Genomic DNA, 19,939 nt, shown 5'->3' with positions numbered 1-19,939 from the left:
TTCCACAGTCTAGTTTAGTCAGCTGGTAGCAGTTTGAAATTATCCTTGATGTAGATTTAAATGTTCATGATAAAAATACAGGTTTATGAAGTCTAAGCAGTTGAAATTGGTACGCTCCAAGAGGCATAATTTTAAATAGTACATGGAAATTCTTTCTGTACTCTGCTTTCAAAGTATGGGGAAAAGTAATTCTGAATTAAGTATTGTCTGCAACTCAAATACAGAGCAAGGACCTTTGTTTATTTAATCTCAGTTTTCTACAAATTGTAGTCAGAAAATTTTGGTTTATTTTGCACCACTTGACAAGAAACTCGGAGGATAACCTAGTGCTGCAGTTTGTGATACTCTTCTCCTCTTCCAACTTATGTCAGTGCTCTTGAGCAACATCAAAATACAATCACCTGGATTTATTCCATAGTCTAAGAAGTGAGGATTGCTGGGATAGCTCCTTTTAATAAGCCTCAATAATGTCTGTGTGTTGGGAAGAGCTGTCATTATGAAACCCCTATTACTGGTTTGTCTCTCCACTGACCTAAAAACACTTCCTTTTGGCATAGGTCTGCAATTCTAACTGTACACAGAAAGATGTTATTTCAAAAATTGTTGAAGCGTAAGGACTTTAGGGTGACAATTTCTGATGTTACTCAAAGCCCTTCTGCCCTGGTTTGTTGCATCAAACTTGTGTCACACTGTCTTTCAGAGAGCTGTCCGGCTGATCACAAGGCTAACCTCAAAGCTTCAAGCTCCTGTTGCTTAGTTTTACTCTTCTATTTCCCACCTAATAGTTGGGGGGGAAAAAAACCACAACCAAATAAGAGAGAGAAACAGAAGAAGCTGATTTAATGCAGACACCCTTTATAGATTAAGCTATTATAATCTGTTTGGTTTGTTTTTTTTTTTTATTTCAAAATGGTATGCCACAAAACGTAAGTGCTCCACAATTAATTTCTTTTGGCATGTGTTTTGTTCGATTGTACTACATGTCAGCAGTCTGAAGATTAAGAGGTAGGGCCTCAGAATTCATGAAATATATATAGGTAAATATTTTGAAAAATACTTCCTGTCAGCTCAGTCTGAAGAAAGTAGATATATAGTGTGTGGCAAAAACTCAATTTTTTTTCTTTGAATTGCTACAGAGTGAAGCAAAATCATGCATCTATTTAATTATAATCTTTTATGCATCATATTTTTGGAAGATACAAGAGTAAAATGTGTGATGGCCGAGAGGGAGTCCCTCTAATTAGTGGTGTTCAAGTTATGTTTACGGCTCAGATGAAAGTGTGGATTTAGGTTTCATGGGAAGCAGCATGGAGACAAAGTACCTGATAGCAACGCACTGATTGAGACAGGGAGTTGCTGGGACAGTTCCTCTTCTTATAGTCACTCTTCCCTGTCTCTGTTCACAACTCCTCCAAAGCGTTGCCCTCAAGCTGCCATGGACTGCCAGAGAGAGGTTGTTCCTCTCCTGGTCTTTTACTTTTCTTCAGTCCCTGTCAGCCATTTAACCTGCTTTTTTTATCCTCAAGGAGATAGAAAGTCTTTCATATCAATGTAGTAGCTGCCAACTTGAGATCAAACTAATTCTAACTGTAGTTATTTTTAACAGTACAACATAACAATCCATTATGCTCCAAATAGGTGGGGTTACTGAAAGCTTTATTTCACACTCTTGTGTATGGGCAAACTGACGGGAAGCAGATGTTCCCTTAGTGTACTCTGAAGTTAGGCCAGACAGAGTAAGCGAAACTTCCTTAGAGGTACCTGAGTCTGAGTTAACAAGAAAAACAAATGCAGAAATAAAGGAATTGTATGTTGTTCTTTATTTATTTTTGGCTTTTTTTTTTTTTTTTTTAATTGGAGTAATTTCTGTTCCCTTCAGCAAGGCATCCTGTCAAAACTAGTTGAGTTCTTTAGAAGTTGGTTTCCTTTTCTACAGTATAAGAAAAATGATGACATACTTCACCGACTGGTAAGTGATCACTTTTTTTTTCTATTTCCTTCCTTGATCCACAAGTCTTCTTCTCCTCTGTACGTTATGCTCCATCTTTGGTCTGTATTGTTGGTTTTGGCTTTAAGAATTGTACTTCAGATAATATTGATTCTGGTTTTCAGAGCTGCTGTGCCAGGCAAGTTGGGCACACAAGGACAGAAACAATATCAGTAGCCAGGTTGAAGATGTTTAAAATGTGGAAGGGAAATTAAAGTGTGTGGAAAATTAAAGAAATTCTTGAAAGCTGAAAGGAGATAACCTACAGTGTAGCTACCCCCTTTGGTGGAAGGCAGTGTGAAGATGCTGTCTGAGAAAGTCCATATGTTGCAGCCTCGTGCCTTGCAGACACAGGTCAAGACAGAAGGCTCTAGAGCTTTATCTGAGTATTACTTCACCCTCTGTTTCAGCTTGTTAGCTGAGGCACGGCACCACTGCAGTGCAGCTCTACTACCGCTGGACCCATGCTGGCCTATCTACCTCTGCACTGCTGTCCACAGTGCTTCTGCATTTGGGAAGAGCAAAGCAAACCAAGGCACCTCCATTACAATGCTTCAGAACAGTGTTACCATTAAGAGCAGATGACATCTGTGTAGCGCCCTGGCTACGCAGGGAAAGGCAAGAGCAGTTCTCTGCACTCCTATGTGCTCTCATTTCAGCAGCTCAGAAGCCAGTTCATTGTCCATCTGCCTCACCAGAAGTTGTATTCTCCTACTCCTGGAGCCTGCAGTAACTTCTAGGGCCCAAGTCAGCCTGTGCGGGTTAGACCTGAAGGGTGATAGTTCTACCCCAGATAGTTAAAAACAGTTTTATGCTGCCTTTACACCCGTTCTCTGCTGTGGCACTTTATAGCCAGTTCAGTCTCTAGCATGGGCTTGTCTGAGACGTGTGTTAGCTTGCACCCAGCTGTCTCAGGTTCCTAGTCTGGCTTGCAAATGTCACATTCGTCAGACTGTTACAGAATCTAAAAGTTAGCGTTTTAATTTATTTTTTTCTACCATGATGTAGGGATGATGTCTTCAAATGTAGCTTCAAAAAAAAAATGTTGAGCAACATGAGAAGTTAGGGGTTTCCATTTCTCAGAGAGTTCTGCTGGATCCAATTGCTCTCTCTTCTCCTTTGTCTCAGGAGGACAAAATTTCCTCTGAAACTTCTCATTAGTGATCTTTGGTTGTCTTTTTTCTTCCTCCCTCTTCCTCTGTGAATCAAAGGTATTATCTTAACAGCTTTTTTTAGCCTTACTTTCTTGAGATGAAGACACAACCAAAAAATATGGAAAACATGTTTCTTCTGCTACTTGCTACAGTAGGATACTGAAATGACACAGGATGCATCATAGAAGGGCAGAGTTTCCTCTTGTACATGGTCCTGAAACAAATGTTTTCCATTAAAAAGAGAATGCAAGTTTTCTCAAGTGACATCAATATAAGGAATTAAACTTTTGACTAGCTATCTTATGGTTTCATAAAGAATCTCATTCTGTCAATGACAGAACTAAACAGATTTTGTACTGTGAAATGTCAATTCTGTTAACAGTTTCTATTAGAGGGTTTTCAGAAATATTCTCCTTTCTCTCCTGTAATCTAGCTAAATGCAAAGATGCACATGTTTCAGTGTTTATTTGGTTTCGTTATGACATTCTTAACTTGAAGTGTTTTGTAATTATAGCTTGGTGCAATATGCAAATTAAAATTTCAGGGAGCTTCTCTGATGGATATATTTGTCTTCAAGAGCTGTGTATTTCTCTTGAAGAGCTATAGTTATAGGGAAAAAAATAGCAAATGCTTATCATGGCATCAAATCCACAAGTAAGTAACTCCCTGAAGTTTGTTGGGAGTTCAGAAAGTGTGAGGTCTTCAGAGTCCCATGCTGTTGAATGTTTGGATCAGGTTTCCTTGGGAAAGGCACAGAATTCTGCAGGAGAGGACTTCACTGTCTTGGCTCAGAGCTTGAGTCCAGTGCATTTACCATACTGTAATTAAGTGTCCACAGGTGACTTTTTGTTGACTAATTTGTAATCTCTCTTATTTTTGTTTGTTTGTTAATGATGTAAATTATTTCATGACATCTAAAAAAGAAAAAAAGTATTTGCTGTTTTATTAAGGATCTTCTAATAGGTACAATACCTCTCTGATTCTTATGCAGATATATTGGCATAAACTGTGGCATGTTTCCAGGTATTGTTACTATCTAGGTCAGACCACGAAGTCAGTGTGATGCATCCTGCAAGTCTGAACTGTTAGGCCATATGTGAGTTTTTAAAGTTAAGCAAGTTTAATAATAATCAAGTAGCTTCTTGTGATATATCTGAAACATTCCTGTAGTCTTTGGGAATAGACTGTTGTCAGTAAAGTGTAGAGCGTCTGGGTGTTTTTCTTGTTCTGCTAACTTAATTTTAAGAATTTGCATATTCTTTACTAATGCCTGTTTTTTCTCCTGCCCATTTGTGGTAAGGATGTTGGATTTCGATTTGACACGCTCCGTACCATCCTGCAACAGGAAGTTCTGCTGCAGGAGGATGTGGAACTGATTGAGTTCCTTGACCCCAGTATCCTGTCTGCAGGGCAGTGTAAGCAACAGGAAAACAGACAGCTTCCAACGCTACGCTCCCTAGCAACTCCTAATATTTGGTATTGTACAGAGAATATCTACCACTACATTCACTGAGAAACAAGCAAAAAATGTATTGTGTGTTATTTATATAAAATACAGCATAAAGTAACTATTTTTTTCCTCAGGTCTTTGAGTCTTTGGTCCACTAGTCCCCAAATTTTTGTATAAGCCTGTTTTTTCCCTCAGGTGTTTTATTGAAAGAGTGAGTTTTAGTCTGAGGTAGCTACATGAACATGAGTGGATTCTTCCAAACCGTAATATATGCTATAAGGAAGAACTAACATGGTTGATTAATTCATTAATTTCTAAAGCTATACTATGGTGATTTTGATAAATGAGACATGATTGTGAAGACTGGAAAGAAAAGTGTTTTCTTTGCTATAGTCTTCATAAAATACATTGGGTGGGTGTATACAATTAATTTTCAGACGTAGAATACCTGAAGAATAGACTAAAGAATATTTAAATAAGATGCATTTAAGTCAGCAGAGGCTGGTAAAATTCACCCTAGAATACTGAAGGAGCTAGCTGCAGCAGTATTTGAACAGCTACCACCTGTATCTGAAAAATAACAAGGACAGTGGGTGTTCTGACAGAGTGACTTTCTCAGAAATGGACAGGAATCAGTAGATAAAAATATCTCATAACACAGCCCAGTGCTATGTTTTCATACATATCTTAGGAAAATAGATAAAACTATTATAAAGCCACAACAGGTTAAAAACTCCACTTGTTTAAGTTGTAACATGTCATTATTGATGCTCTGTCAAACAAGGGAACTTTTGAACCAGATTTTTTCCAGTGGTTTGTCCTGGTCCTAGCACTATTCATTGTTTCTTTAACTGTTCAGATGATAAAGTACACTTATAAAATTTGTGAATATTGCTCATCTTATAGGTGACACCAAGTTTGTAGGTCTTCTGGCAGAATGGAGTTCAAAAGTAGCTTGGAGAAATATCTTGAAATCAATAGAAAAGTCATTAAAGACAAAAGCCAACTGCTACACTTGGGAAGGAAAAATCATATTAACATCATTGCAGAGCATAAGTTGAATGTGTCAGCAAATTATTCAAAAAATGGCAAATCTCATCCTGGTGTCATTGTTACATGCAGGACACAGTTTATGTTTCTGTCTGTTTCCCTAAGCCTTGTGCTAGACTACAGCATCTGGTTTTGGATGCCACACTTTGAGAGGCATAGTTAATTTAGATACAGGCCAGAGCAGAACAAGAAGAATAATGAGCTAAGAAAATGTAATCTTTCGGAAACATTAGAGTGTGCTAGGATTGCTTGGCCAAAATGGAAAAAGTGGAGGTGGGATGGAACAGTGTTACGATGTATAGAAGCTAGTTAATAAGAAGGTGGTGATCAGCTGTTTATTCTGTTCAGAAAAGGGAAGGAAGGATATGAGGAAAAATAACGTGATTGATTTGCCAATGATTCACACTGGACTTGGGGGAAATCTTTTGAACTCTAAGGATACTTACGAGTTGGAATAGCTACCTGGGTGGGTTATAGAGTCTTCGTTTTCTTCTTTAGTCTGTCCCTGATGATCTGGATTAACCAGAAACTGAAAATGGACAAAAGGAGCTCTTAAATCCCTTCCAGTCTTTCACTATTGTGATTCATGTATTGTGTGTGACTTTTTTTTTTTTTTCTTAATGCACCAAGGAAGTTATAGACTCTGTTTCTGTCCTTTTTAAAGTTATTACATATCTGGAATATTTTAACCCTGGATCTTTACTGAAACCTATCAGTAGCCCTGAAGAGTTAACACTTGTAAAACTTGTTGAAATATGACCACAAAACTGTTCAGAAAATAGAAACCCAGAGATCATGTCCTTCTTTAGAAATGGGAAAATATTCCTTGTGAATACTTGCAAAACTAAATACAGGGTACACAGCTTTAAGGGGTGAAAAAAATGAACTTCTGAAACAGTAAATTTGTTATGCATCTTGAAGCCCATATCCCATCCATCTCTGTGAAAACTGTCATAATTTTACAAAACTGCAACTATATTACTATACATGAACATAATGTGTTTTCTAACAGTTACTTTTGTTGAATTTTTCTAGATGAGAATAACAGCTTTATGAACTTTTTAAAATGTCCTTGAGAAGTAACTGAACTGAGATACTAGTAACCCTGTTCTTTAAGGATTTTTAAAAGTTGCCACATTATTTAAAATTATTATTCAAGCCACCTTTATAAAAATGTGTTAGAAACTAGTGGTGTGTTTATGTCCAAGTTAAATGAGTCAGACTCTGGAAAAAATAAAGCTGGCATTACTTGAGGGTTTTGTTACCAAAAGAAACATGCCCTTCCCTACTGTACTTTTGAACCTGGAAGTACAGATATTCCAGTTTCTACACACCCTGGTTTATAATGCTGAGTGGCCAGGTTTTTTCCTTTTTCTATTTTTTTTTTTTTTTTTTGAAGTCACATGTGTAAGAGAAACTGACCTTTCAAAGTGGCATATTATTCTTGTGCCATAAAAAAGCCAGAGAAATGTGTCCTTAGAGTATATCAACCAAGTAATACCATGTATGTATGCATCTAAATCTGCCACTAGGAGTAGTTTTTGCTGTTTATAGCTCCCTTCAGGACCTACATAAAAGCCCCGTAATAAGATGTAATCTCAAATGTAACTGAAAGCTTCATGATTTTCCCACTTGTTTAACCTCAGGAATCTGTGGTTGATGATACTTTCTTTGTTTGCAGGGATGTCTCGCTGTTTCTTGCCTTTGTAAGTGTACTGCTTATGCTTCCTTCGTGGTGGAAGGAATCATCGTGGCTGCTGTGGGGACTAGTTCTGCTTGTCTATGCAGTCTTTCGAGTGTGGGGCACATGGAGGACAGCCAAGCTGCAAATGTCCCTGCGAAAATACTGTATCCAGCTGGAAGAAACGGTGGCGAACAGCCGAGCTTTTACTAATCTCGTGAGGAAAGCTCTGCGACTCATTCAAGAGACTGAAGTAATTTCTAGAGGATTTACCCTGTGAGTCTATATTTCACTTTAATACACAGATCCATTCAAGCCAGGTGTCTTCTAAAATTGTCTTGTTACACTGTCTCCCATAACAAGTGGAGTTACTGAAAGACATAATACTTAAGGCTTTTTATTTACATAAAATAGTATAATTACCATTCATACCAAAAGTATGAATTCTAACAACTCAGTGTTAAAACCCTGCATCCTGAGAGAATTAAGTCTCACAAAACTCATATGCTTTGAAAGCTACTGCTCTACTAGCAATGAAATAAATGAAGAAATGGATTTTAAACCAATTTATTTAACTATTTTGGGGAATCATTTAGAGGGCTGTTTGTTTGAGGGTTTTTCATATGTTACATTACCATATCTATGTAAATAAACTGACCTGCAAGTAATGATTCATATTTTAGAAACAAGGTGACATGAAAACCATTCTACCATTCTATTTTTATTTAACAAGTAACAGTCTGAAGTAATGAGAACACAGCAATCAGCAAAGACCATCAAAGGTCATTTCCCACCTCAAATAAAGTTTACATTACTCTTTTTTTCTTGCATACAACTGTTGATATGTTTAGATTCTTAAATTTTTTACTGCTGAATTTGCCTCTTGTCCACTTAAGGGATGTGAAAGTGTTCCTGGTTGTTTAGCTTATATAGTTATTTGGTAATTTTTGCTTATTTGGTATGTGAAAGGACATCTTCAGTGTATGCAATAATCCCAAAGCCAGGAGGCCCTCTTCTGTGCACTCTCATTGTCATGTATTCTTTTTCATTTTAACAACTTATGGCTAGATATGTACCTGTGCCAGTTAGACTTAAGGTAAAAGGAGGTGGGAAACACCAACGGCTGAAATCCAGTTGACTTGTTTCTAAAAACAGTAAAAAATTGCCTTGTGAGCACCAAGAAATTGTTTGTTCGTGCCAGACCAATTCTGCGCTCAGGCACATGTTTTTACATGCAAAGTTGAAACTGTAGACTTAACATTTTGAATTAATTTTCTAGCTTGAGATACCTTCAGTATGTTTCATTGAAGAAATGTTTCATTCTCCCTTTGGAATGCATAAGCATGTCTTTAGTCTGCCTAGCTATGTGTTTTGTTTTGGTTTGGTTTTTTGCTGAAGAAGCATATAGTTAAGCAATAGGCAGTCTTATCTTTGCAAATGGGTTCTTAAAAGAAATTTTTGTTAGGGCTTGTCCAAATTACAAATGAGAAAAACATTTGGATTTTTTCCCAAGTTGAAGCAAACGAACTTGTGGTCAACATCTAAATTGCTGGTGCCTTGTTCTTTTACTACATGTCTTAGATAACAGATTAACAAAAACCAGACTGGTCTTTAAGCTGATGCTTGATCTAATGGCCTCTTTACTTAAAGCTTTGGCAAACTTTTCAAAAGATTTTGGAGTATGGATGGAGTGGGAGAAGTATGACTGTGCCAGCATCCTCATCGGAACAGTTGTCCGGTATGAAGAAGTCAGTGCTATACAGGTTTTGGTTTGGTTTAGCCTGGAGGAATTTCTAACTCCAGAATGTCCTTTCCTGCATCCACGTATGCAAGAGATGCTGCTGCACAGGGCACCATGAAATTCTTTGCTTGAGATAGCACTTCATGTGTGATCCAAAAAAGTAGCTACCCCCTTTTCCTTCAAGAATTTTGCTACAATAAACCTTAGTAGAACAAAGTTTAGAATGTTCTCCTGTAGTAACTCTGTCAAAGTCCTAATGTTTGTTCAGAAGGAGTCACATGGCAATAGAAATGGTTGCATCTGAAAAGTTAATGAGTACCTTCCTGTGTCGTTTTACATCCTTGAAGGAATGGGATTTCAACCAGGTAGCACAGCACCCTGTTCGGTGATAGACGTGCTGCTGCCTTAGTGTACTGCTAGCTCAGCATAGTTGGGACTGTGCATTAACCATGTTCTGAATGGAAAGATACCAAAGATGACATTTAATTAGTACCGAGTTCAGATTTTGGCTAGCTGTACTTAGCTGGACTGTGATGTGGCAAGTCCAGGTCTGCAGCTTTGGTCTGAAGTTCCTTGTGTTCCACCGCTGTTTTTTCTCCCCATTGCACCATCCATTTCTGTGTTCTTGTAGGCTAATTGACACATGCTTTGAAATATCTATGGCCAAGACCTCTCCAGGGTAGTTTGGATTACAGAAACTGTGTAAGCAAGGTAGGGTAGTGCCTGCTCCAGCAGAATGGCAGTATTTCTGTCTAATTGCTTCATTTACAATTAGACAAACGAAGCCTGATCACCGGTTGCAGCCTGAAATTTCCACTGGTTGATGAAAGTATGTCCATTGTCTTGCACATTATAAAATGAAAACTGTAGGAATATGTAATGAAAGCCTGCAGCAAGTAGTTATTTCCTTGTCTGCCACTGAAATAATAAGCTTTTCTCCAAAATGCTCCCTTTCTACTATATTTTAAACTAGAGTCAAGCTCTACAAGCACATATTGGAACATACAGCATCTTTATAGAACTGCTTTCATGTTGAAGTGCAGTAACATGTTTTTATTAATGTGTCTATACAAGTTTGTTAAAAGTTGAGAGCCTATTTAAAATTTGGCTTGTGAGATTAATGGAGAAATAAGTCACTGTTCTTTATAAGTAAAAGAGCAGTAGGAAAGAGGAACCTCACCCTTAACCTTTTTTCTTCTTGCTATTTGTGGCTGATATGCAAAGCTGGTAACATTTTGTAAGTCAAATTAAAATATATAGAAGATAAATGGGACATTAGGAAGTTAGGGATATGGCATGTCTGATGCACAGACATTTAGAGCAAGTTACACTAATTTAAGATTACTGGAAAAAAGAAAAATTATTTTATAAAAAACACTGAAACAAGCCTTCCCAGAAGGAAAGCAAATTGTTTTGCTGAATATTGTCAGTACATGCTGTGCATGAGTTGTGCTGTATTTGTTCTGTATAGGAGCTAGAAATGCTTACATCGCTGTAGCAGAACGTAAATCTCTCTTTTTTATTGTAGAAGCATTTTGCTCCTTTTCTTTGAGCCTGCTTCTGACAATTCAGCCAGTGCTTGAATCCATAAACTGATGTAAGAGTTTATCCGAAAATACTTCCAGTTGTTACCTTCAAAAGCTAGGGAGAGATTAGATATCCGCGTGTACTACGTTACACGCTGTGTTCCCTAGTGTGAGTATGGCAAGACTAGCATTTTAAATTTATATTTAGAAACTGAAATTACCGCAGTTTGTTTTTATTTTATTCATATTTGAAAGTACTTTATGAGATGTTATATAAACCATTTTAATATCACTTACATAATTTAATATGGTACACAGATATTTTGATAGGGTATTTCAGCTAGCGTATTCAACTTACTGCAGTATTTGGCATGAATCTCCTTGTGTTAATCGAATTTAACATACTGATATGGGTCCAGCCTTGCTCACTGGGTGGGCTGCATTGCTTTTCATATTTGACAGTGAAGGCGATAAGCTATTTCCCTTCCCGGTCAATGTGCAGCATGGTCCAGCTAAGCACATGCAGTAGGACTGAATTTTTCCAGCAGGGTCAGGTCTGCTGGCTTAGTCAGCTCTTCAGTCAGATGGGCTACAGAAATAGTTAACAACGCATCAACCCTCCTCAATCTTGCCAGATACTCTGTATGCTTTTTGCTTTTAAGTGACTGTAGACGTGAAATCACCTCCTCACCATGCCCTGGGAAAGATGAGAGCAGAAGCAGGCGTCCAGTCTCCAAACAGTTCATTGCAATTCATTGTCCTGTTGTCCACACTACATCCGTTCCGGAGTTGATGCTAGTAAAAACAGTCCCATCAAGTTAGAGTGCACTTTTAGGCTGTTTTCAGTGTTGCTGTCTTAGGTTTGCATCAGACTGTGTATGAATAGATATAACTGGATATTAATCTTTTTTACTTTTCTACAGCTTAATGGTACACAGACATGTGTAACATTCATCTGGTTAACAATTCAGTTTATTTACAGATTAGGCAATTTTTTACAGGTCTAAAGCCATTCTGAAGTATATTCTAATAGGTAAATGGCATAGTTTCTTTTAAATTGTATATTCACCTGAATATGTGGACACCAAAATCTATTTTCAGATATGCTTTTATAGGTACATACATTTCATGTGTTTACCTGTCAGACTCCCACAGACACAGCTGTCATTCATTGCATGATGAGAAAATCTATGTCACCTCTCAAATAATATTTCTGTTGACCTAGAGAAGATTCTGCATGGAGAAAGTTGAAAGAATACGGTGTTCTGCATGAAAAATAATATGTAGTAGCACATTCCTTCTGCAAAAATTATTTTAAAAACAAATTTGCATATAAAGAGGTATATGTTAAATATCTGTATGGTAACACTTCCAAAGATTACAGTGGTCTCGTCATAGCTTTGTATCAGCGGTAATGCTGCGGCCTGTCTACCCTTTGTGTATCATTTTGGAAAACTCCGGAGAAAACAAATATCCTCAGAAGTTTTGCCATGGCTCAGATGAGAATGGAGTCAGGCTGTCTGTTGAGGAATCCTGGCTGTTTACCTGAAATTTTGAATAAATATATCATTGATATGATGGATTTTTTTTTTTTTCTTGCTCTCATAGTTACTGAGTGGTTTGAAAAAGTTTTCTGAGTAATGGAATAAGAAAACTGATGTACTGTCTTTTAAAAATACTTTAGGACATCTGTACAGTTGTATCACATTTTACTTTTCAAGTTTGCTTGACAGGGTCAGTGCCGCTTGCCCATTTAATAAAGCTGGACAGCATCCTAGTCAGCATCTTATTGGTCTCCGGAAAGCTGTTTATCGATCTGTCAGAGCCAACTTTCGCGCTTCAAGACTGGCTACTCTATACATGCTGAAAAAATATCCTTTCTGTAAAAACCCACAAGTTCAGATATTCCATGTTGCCTACTTGTAATTGTGCCAATGTTTAGAATTAGTATATGCAGAAACATACAGTATCTAATTACATATCTAAACAAGATAAAGGAAAGTTAGCATACTAAATTGGGACTTATGCTTGGTTTGGAACATTCTTAAAATTTTTATCTTTTTCTTTACTGTGCTGTGTGAGATAAGATTTTGTGCACTGAAAACATTGTCCCAGTTACTGACACCCATGCCTTTGGTGTGAGTACTGATAATGTGTTTCAGAGTCCTTCAGGATTTTGTTTTAGAATTCCCTTTAGCCATCTCTTTCCCTTGCACCAAAATGCCCTCTTCTCTGAACAACATGGCCTTTCACTCAACATCCCCATGTTCAAAGGTAAGTTGGTTTCCGGTTTCAGACAAGTGGGGTGAAACTCTGGTTACATTAATTAGCCAAAAGGCACATTTAAGAGCGAGGAGTCTCTACTCTGAGTCAAAGCAGAACACTTTGTTCAGATGCCATTTTGTGAAGTGTCATCCGTATTCCTTCTATGAGTTGTATGCTTTCTTTAATAGCATTAGCATTTCAAGGGTTTTTTCGATGTTTATTATACTTACTGTACTATATAGGAAATAACAATGTCTTCACCCTGTATTATAGAAAAGAATACAACAGATATGTTCCTGATTTGAAAAAACACATGCAGGGAAACAAAAGCTGGTGGCAATGTGAGTGTTGAAAATCTGACATGACAAATTACTTGTTTTGTCTTCCTGGTACATAACATTTCACTACTATATCTTGCCTGGAAAATGGATGCATATATTGAGTGATAATGTGTACACACACACAGAGGCACACACAGAGCTACAGGTGCATGCATTCGCTTTGAAGGAAATTATTATTTCTTTGCAAAATAGTAATCTGTGTGGGGATAGGCGTCCTCATTCTGGGCTCAAGACTTTACTCAGCTCTGAGGAGTAAGGTGTATTTGCTATGTCAAGAAAGAAAAAAATACTCTTATTCAGACACATTGATAAGAGCAGCTGACACCTAGCTTGGAAATAATCAAGAATCACTTCTAAGGACATAGGAAGAGGGATCTGAAAATAGGATCAGATAACATGGCCTTCCCAAATATTCGCCAGAATGAAGAAAGTCAGTCCAGCAGTTGGTTATGACAGATGTGTAGGTTGCTGCTATGGCACAGAGTTACAGGTGCAGGGAATATTGGTGTGTATTAGACTGTCCGCTACTAAACTTAAGGAATGGCTTTTAAATTAAGGAATGGGAGAAAATAAAGTTTTGTTTACTTTGGATAATTCGATGTTTATATCTGTCTCAGAAATATTTTAAAGATGGAAGTACCATTATACCACATTATCACAAAGGTATCACAGTAGTAAGGGTCAGGAGAAATAAATGGCCAAAAATTTGTTGAAGTTGCATGTATATGGATACATTGACAAATGGAAAGAGAAGCATTATATTTGTCCAGAACATAGTGGCAAAAGCAGTGGTAGCATGTGAGCTGAGATGTAGGCTGGGCCAAATCTGTGATGCATGAAAACTGAAAGTAAGGAATTTAAATGTAAGGAAGGTGAGTGAAGGATTCTTCCTCCCTACCAGGATAATTAGGTGCAGCTTTAAGGTAGTTCCAGGTTCCCTTAGTTTGAATTTTGCCCTGCATAATGTGAATTCCTGGAAATGTTATGTGTCAATGTTACATGGGTATTGATGGCAAGGAGCATCTTTCAAACAGATTCCAGTTCAATTAAATAGTACTCTTATGCTGGAGGGGCCAAAGATTTCTTCATGTCGAAAACATTCACAGCTGCCACTTGTGACAACTTCAATGCCCTTGTCCATCATCAGATTGTTAGCACAAATCTGGCCTACAGCAAGGAGGAAGAGGAACTGGAGAGATTAAATAAAAGGATTGAGGTGATAAATTGAAGGAAATGAATGCTGATAAATTAAAGGAAAGGAACTTCCATCCGAAGTCTGGAAATTAGATCCCAATTCTGACTTTTACATTACTTTTTAGTAAGTTCTGCTTTGCACAAAATCGGAAGTTATTCTCTACTTTAGCTCCTCTAGGTTATTTGAGTATGAATTGGTGAATTGCTATTCCAAATTTGCTTTTTCTGAGCATTGTGAGAGACATGAATCCTATAGCACTGTTAGTGATTTATGCTGGCAACAGCAAAACAAAATGCTTTTATTAAAGATACTAGAGAAACATTCCAGATATTTAAAATTTGGGTGAATGTTAGAAAATAACATTAAAAATCCCCCAAACCCATTTTCCCTGGTTAATACTGTTTAAATATTTTTTTGTTTTACTGGATATTGCTTTCTGTTTTTGTTGCAGAGCAGATGTATCTCTGTATTTAGGCAAGTGAAAAACTGAAATATTTTTGCTTGGATCAGTTTTCAGTAGGAATTTAATATGTGAAACACCTCCTAGTCTTGAGGACAATAAAAATTGAATGTTCCCAGCTAATACACTAAAGATCAAATCTTAGTTCCATTTTAACTGATGGCTGATCATTCTTTAGGGCGATTTTTCTCTTTAAAGAATGAGAAAGTAGTAATTTCTTGAGAGTGTGAGCAAATACATAGGACAGGCACTGGTTTGAACCACAGAGTGTGCATTTCATGGAAACATTTATGTGCATGTATAAACAGGACATAAACTTCCATAGTACAGTTCGTTTTCCTTGGCTGGTGGTTTTCAGTTGATAATGCAACGTAGGCATGACACTTGTCATTCAACATCAGTGGTGAGCCTTTGACTCCAGAGATCCTTTCTGTGTGATGTCCAGTTATCAGAATAAGCTCCTAGTCTGTGACTGGGCCTTCTGAGTGGTATACAGGCCTACGAAGGGGTGATAATGTGAAGTATGTCCTATTTTCCTTCTTCCCTCTGTTACTTATAATAAACCTGGAAATCTGAGATGGAAGTTTATAACGCAGTGAAGATAATTGTTGCCTTAAGGGTAGGGTAAGCATGTCTTGAACGGAGACATGCCTATTATTAGATATAATGGTTAAAGTATTGTAGAAAATGGTATTAAATTTACTAATGTTCTACAAGGTATACTTTGATTTAAGCTTTCATTTAAAACATTCTTATATATTCAGAACTTATTAGAAATACCTCTAGCTGAATTATTTTTCAAGCTTACTAAGTCAGAATGTCCGTTTCAAAAATAATTCGCAGCAAGATCAGTTGACTCATTTATGGCTTAATAAGGACTGATAGTTTTCTCTACTTTGAAAATATGCATTTATATGTGCTTAACAAAATTAGCTGAACAGCCTCTTATAGGAACTATTTTCTAAGACAGGTTGCGTGTAGGTAATGTTAAGTCAAAAAAGTGTTCAGAAATAAGCAAAATCTAGACCTTTAAAACTATGCAGTAAAATAGAGAAATGTTTAATCGTAAAAATATTTGCAGATTTGTATCTCATTTTATTAACAAATGCAAACTGCAAAGCTTATTGTTGCTTTATTTTACACTACCTTGAGAGATTTTTTTATTTGTAATCTTAAGTAGGTTGCTAAACATATACTTTAATGTACTTGATTATTTCTGTGATGTCTCAGATTCACTTTGAATCAGTAAGACTAATCCTATTGGAAACCAAACTTTGAACTTAAACCACTTTATGTGATAACTTCAAGACAGACAAGGAAGAAAATATACTTGAGGGGCTGAGCTGGTAACTGTTGGGTTTAGTCTTAAAAACTGGCTATTTAAGTATTAATCTTAATTGTAGACACAAATAAGTGGCTAAAGTAAAAATAAATTAGTAAAACCATCTTAAAAGTTAAGGGATATATTGATCTATGCTAATACATTAAGTGTAGATTTTATAAACGTCAGTATTATTTCTCCTACCAAAATATCTGCAGCAAATTAGGCTTTTATGTTAATGTGTATCTCAAATGTGTTAGAGGGGGATCTGTCTGATGAACCTGTTACAGATAATTAAAAATACTAATTCACGGTTTTATTCATGGCAGTACGAACTGCATAAACTTGATATGTTATCATTACTTGCTTCAGTAAAACTAGAAGTTTAGCAATTTTTTTTAGCTAGACAGCTGCCTTCAGTGAGTAGAATAAATTTATACTTTCCTAATTAAAATTTGTTCCGATGTAAAATAGAAAAAATATACAATTATACTTTAGCCTTATACCAGGCATTTGTATCAGACTTGGTCGACCAGTGATTTAATGAGATGGCATGTCTTATTCTTTACATTTTATGTGAAGGGACAGTTGGGCACTTGCAGAAACAATTCAGCATTTTCTCATGCCGTTCTTATTCTGATTTGTTCATATTGGCAAGAGTATGTTGCTCAAAATCATAGAAGAAAAAGTCAGAAGGAAGAAAAGAGAAGAGTATTTCTTTTTTTAATCTGGAAGATAAGGGTATAGCAGGATGCAATGGCTGAAAGCTTAAACTGGAAATTAGGCATTTTGGGTTAAGTATTTACAGGATGTTGCTCAGACCAGTCAGTACTAGTTCAACAAATCTCTGCACTTTACTCCACTGAATTATGTAGTAACTCAGGCAATACTTTAGTCAGTGTGCTAGCTGCTTAATATTTTTATACTTAAGATCCTTGTAGGTTCTATGTCATGGGAATCTATGTTTAATTCAGTGATTTAATTACATGCAATCTGGATGGAGGAAATTTTGTACCTTATGTTACTGGATGATATTAATAGTCTCATTCTGACCTGGCATAAGACAGTGTGATACTCCATTTCCATTGAACTATATTGATAAGTACAACCTGGGTGTTGGACCATATATACTGAAAAAACTTGAATTTTGTTGTAAGTGTAAGGTGTCATTCTCTGATGGCAAGGCATAAACAGTGTTATAAAAACAGACATTGGGTAGCAGTATTTTAAACTGAATGATATCTTACCCCATTATGGTGGAATGGATATAAAATGCATTCTGTGTCTTTGAGATGCACTGAGCACAAGGAAACTTGCAAATTTCTTCTTGTAAATCTAGAAAAAATTGTTACTTCTCTGTAAAAATGTAGTTAATGCCTCATGAAATGTCAGGAAAACACATACCTTTAACTTGGGAAAGAGAAAGTTCAAACAAGAAAACAGTAAGCTAAACAAAAAGTAGTATCCTCTTTGGGTCATAAAAGCCTAAATCAGAAATCTGATGCTGGAAACTCTGAATAAAGATACTTGGGCATTTTTCAGTGACATGTTTCTTCCTTGACCAACCAGTTCATCACATGGTTACTTAGCTCATCCCTTCCTGCGGGTGAGCAGATGAGAATTTTATAAAAGAGCATCTTGGATTTCTCAGGTGTATTGTGAGGCCCTCCTGTTAGATCTTTAGATAGGAATGTACTCTTGAAGAGCAAAGTATGAATATTAAATTGTTACATACAGGGGTACTTTAGAGTTCTTGCTTTTCTACAGGTAAATAAGATCAGCCTCTTGACAGAGGTTAGACATTCACTGTACAGATATTTTAGTCTGGATTTGACAGTTTATTATTAAGCAGCTTTGCATTCTCTTCTTCCAAGCTAATAAGGGATGTAAGTTAAACAGGTGAATGAAATATTTTCACAAAGACAGAAAAATTTAACTAACCTAATGTTAGTTACTGTATTTTCACTTTAATAGAAAACATTAGCACTAAAAATACTTGCATTTTAGAGCAAAGAGCATGAAGGAAGGGTGTTTGTGTATATGTATATGTTAGTGTGTACATTTAAACTTTCTAAAGGTTTAGTCCATAGGAAACTAATGGGGGCATGAGACCAGTTCTATACTTTCATCTATCACATAGAAAGGGGAGTAGGAGGACGAGACAGGAGGTGTGGGGGTCCACTAGGAATCCCTAGCTGAGACATAATATCAGTAAGTGGCTCCTTTGGTCAAACCACACATTTGAGAGGTTCCCTAGAAAATTTTTTTAGCATGACAGTAATTCATATGTGTCCAAAACTGCTTTTTATGGTGTTTCTGCTGTTGGAAATGTCTTGTTGTGGGAAGAGATTAACAAGCAATAACTAATCTGAGATAATTGGTCCTGAAGGGTTTTGACCTGACTTTTCAGTCTGATGGGGTTACCATCCTCGTCCCATGTGCTCCATCTGCTGGGCATACTGTCAGGCTAACTCAGAATAGACACCGTGTTTATGTGAGGCAGCAGCTGGTGGCAACAATATATTATGTTTCTGAGTGACTTGCATTGCAGGTTTTCATCTGCATTCACACTTCTGGAGAACACTTAATAGGCTTCTTTCTTCTGGGACTTAGCATAGAAATTAGGGAGGAATGTAGTTGTTTGTTTAGAGCCTGGACACTTACTACTGCTGTTTTCTAGGCCACAGAAAATTTATTTGATGAAATGTTCTGCTACTCAGGTGGTAAAAATTTTCTTGATCAATTTATTATTATTACAAGTTTAATCCTATGAGGATTTATCGAGTGGAAAATTTGGGAGTGAAAGCAGATGGGACTTGTAGCTTCCCCAGAAAACACATTAGTTGGACAGGAGACAGGTGCTGATAATCACATTTATATGCCCCAAGAGATGATAGTGTTCAGTTTGTAAATCAAAATATAAATGAAAAAAAAATAGTGAAAATTAAGGTGATATTTTCATGAATGCTTCACAAATATTATTTTTTAGGTATTTCTGTGAAACAAATATGCTTATGACCATAAGTTGTAAGTTTCTGTTTTAAAGCAAATGTTACTATTTTGTGACTGGGTAACTATCCAAAATGTGCAGAAATCTTGAACTGTTCCTTCTCCCCCATCCCCAGCATGAGGCTAGCCTAAAATTAGTGCTATTCTAAAATACATTCTGCCTGGTCTATGAAGTATTTTTATCTGTCTTCTGGTATCAGTTATATCATGCTAGCTTTCTACTTTTTAAGCATCTCTGAGGACTAGAAATGTACATTTTCATATTCAGAGTTTAAATGTGCTGAATAGTGTTGGCAAGAAACAGTTCACCGCTGTTCCTGCCAAGATCATTGGTGACTTTACACCGATGTAATCAATAAAATGAATGGTATGACAGTCGAGGAGCTCCTGTTCTTCACGGTACTGTCTGAAATGTCAAAGAGCAGTTATTGTAGAGGTCTCGGAGCAGTCCTTCCACAGACAGAACTTGCAGGGAATTCCTATCATCCTGAATTTGGTCTATAACACAGGCTACCTTTGAAACTTAAAATTGCACAATTGTTCTCCTCTTTCATCTGTTAAATATACGATTTCTGGTTTAAGATTGACATGAGCTACTTCTTGGAAACTTAATGTTTAAAGATAAGATATATTCCTCACTTGAATGGGATGCAGGGATTTTTAATCAATCTATTTCATTTCTTTTCATGTTTTTGCATTTAGACATAGGTATTTTGTCAATGTCTTATCTGTCATCCTTCTGAGAGCCTTTAAAACTTG

The 19,939-nt window shown here is 36.7% G+C and overlaps 1 protein-coding gene across 11 annotated transcripts in view; it reads left to right on the top strand.

Annotated features, from left to right (window-relative positions):
• The window catches only part of VEZT (vezatin, adherens junctions transmembrane protein), a 57,043-nt gene that overhangs the window by 20,536 nt on the left and 16,568 nt on the right, over window positions 1–19,939 (top strand). For 5 of the 11 annotated variants that reach the window (XM_042792001.1, XM_042792002.1, XM_033010148.2 and 2 more), the window contains 4 exons: window positions 1,884–1,969; window positions 4,442–4,617; window positions 7,323–7,598; window positions 12,311–12,460. In XM_042792001.1, coding sequence (XP_042647935.1) covers window positions 1,884–1,969; window positions 4,442–4,617; window positions 7,323–7,598; window positions 12,311–12,460 — 688 coding nt within the window. Of the gene's footprint in view, window positions 1–1,879; window positions 1,970–4,441; window positions 4,618–7,322; window positions 7,599–12,310; window positions 12,461–19,939 lie in introns of those variants that run through there. The other 6 variants (XM_042792003.1, XM_042791999.1, XM_042792005.1 and 3 more) reach the window with 3 other exon arrangements.

This window comes from Tyto alba, unplaced genomic scaffold (genome assembly GCF_018691265.1).
Source record: "Tyto alba isolate M040663 unplaced genomic scaffold, T.alba_DEE_v4.0 Super-Scaffold_2, whole genome shotgun sequence".
NCBI lineage: Eukaryota > Metazoa > Chordata > Aves > Strigiformes > Tytonidae > Tyto > Tyto alba.
Note: the sequence above shows the minus strand (reverse complement) of the source record. Positions and strands in the feature narration are given on the sequence as shown.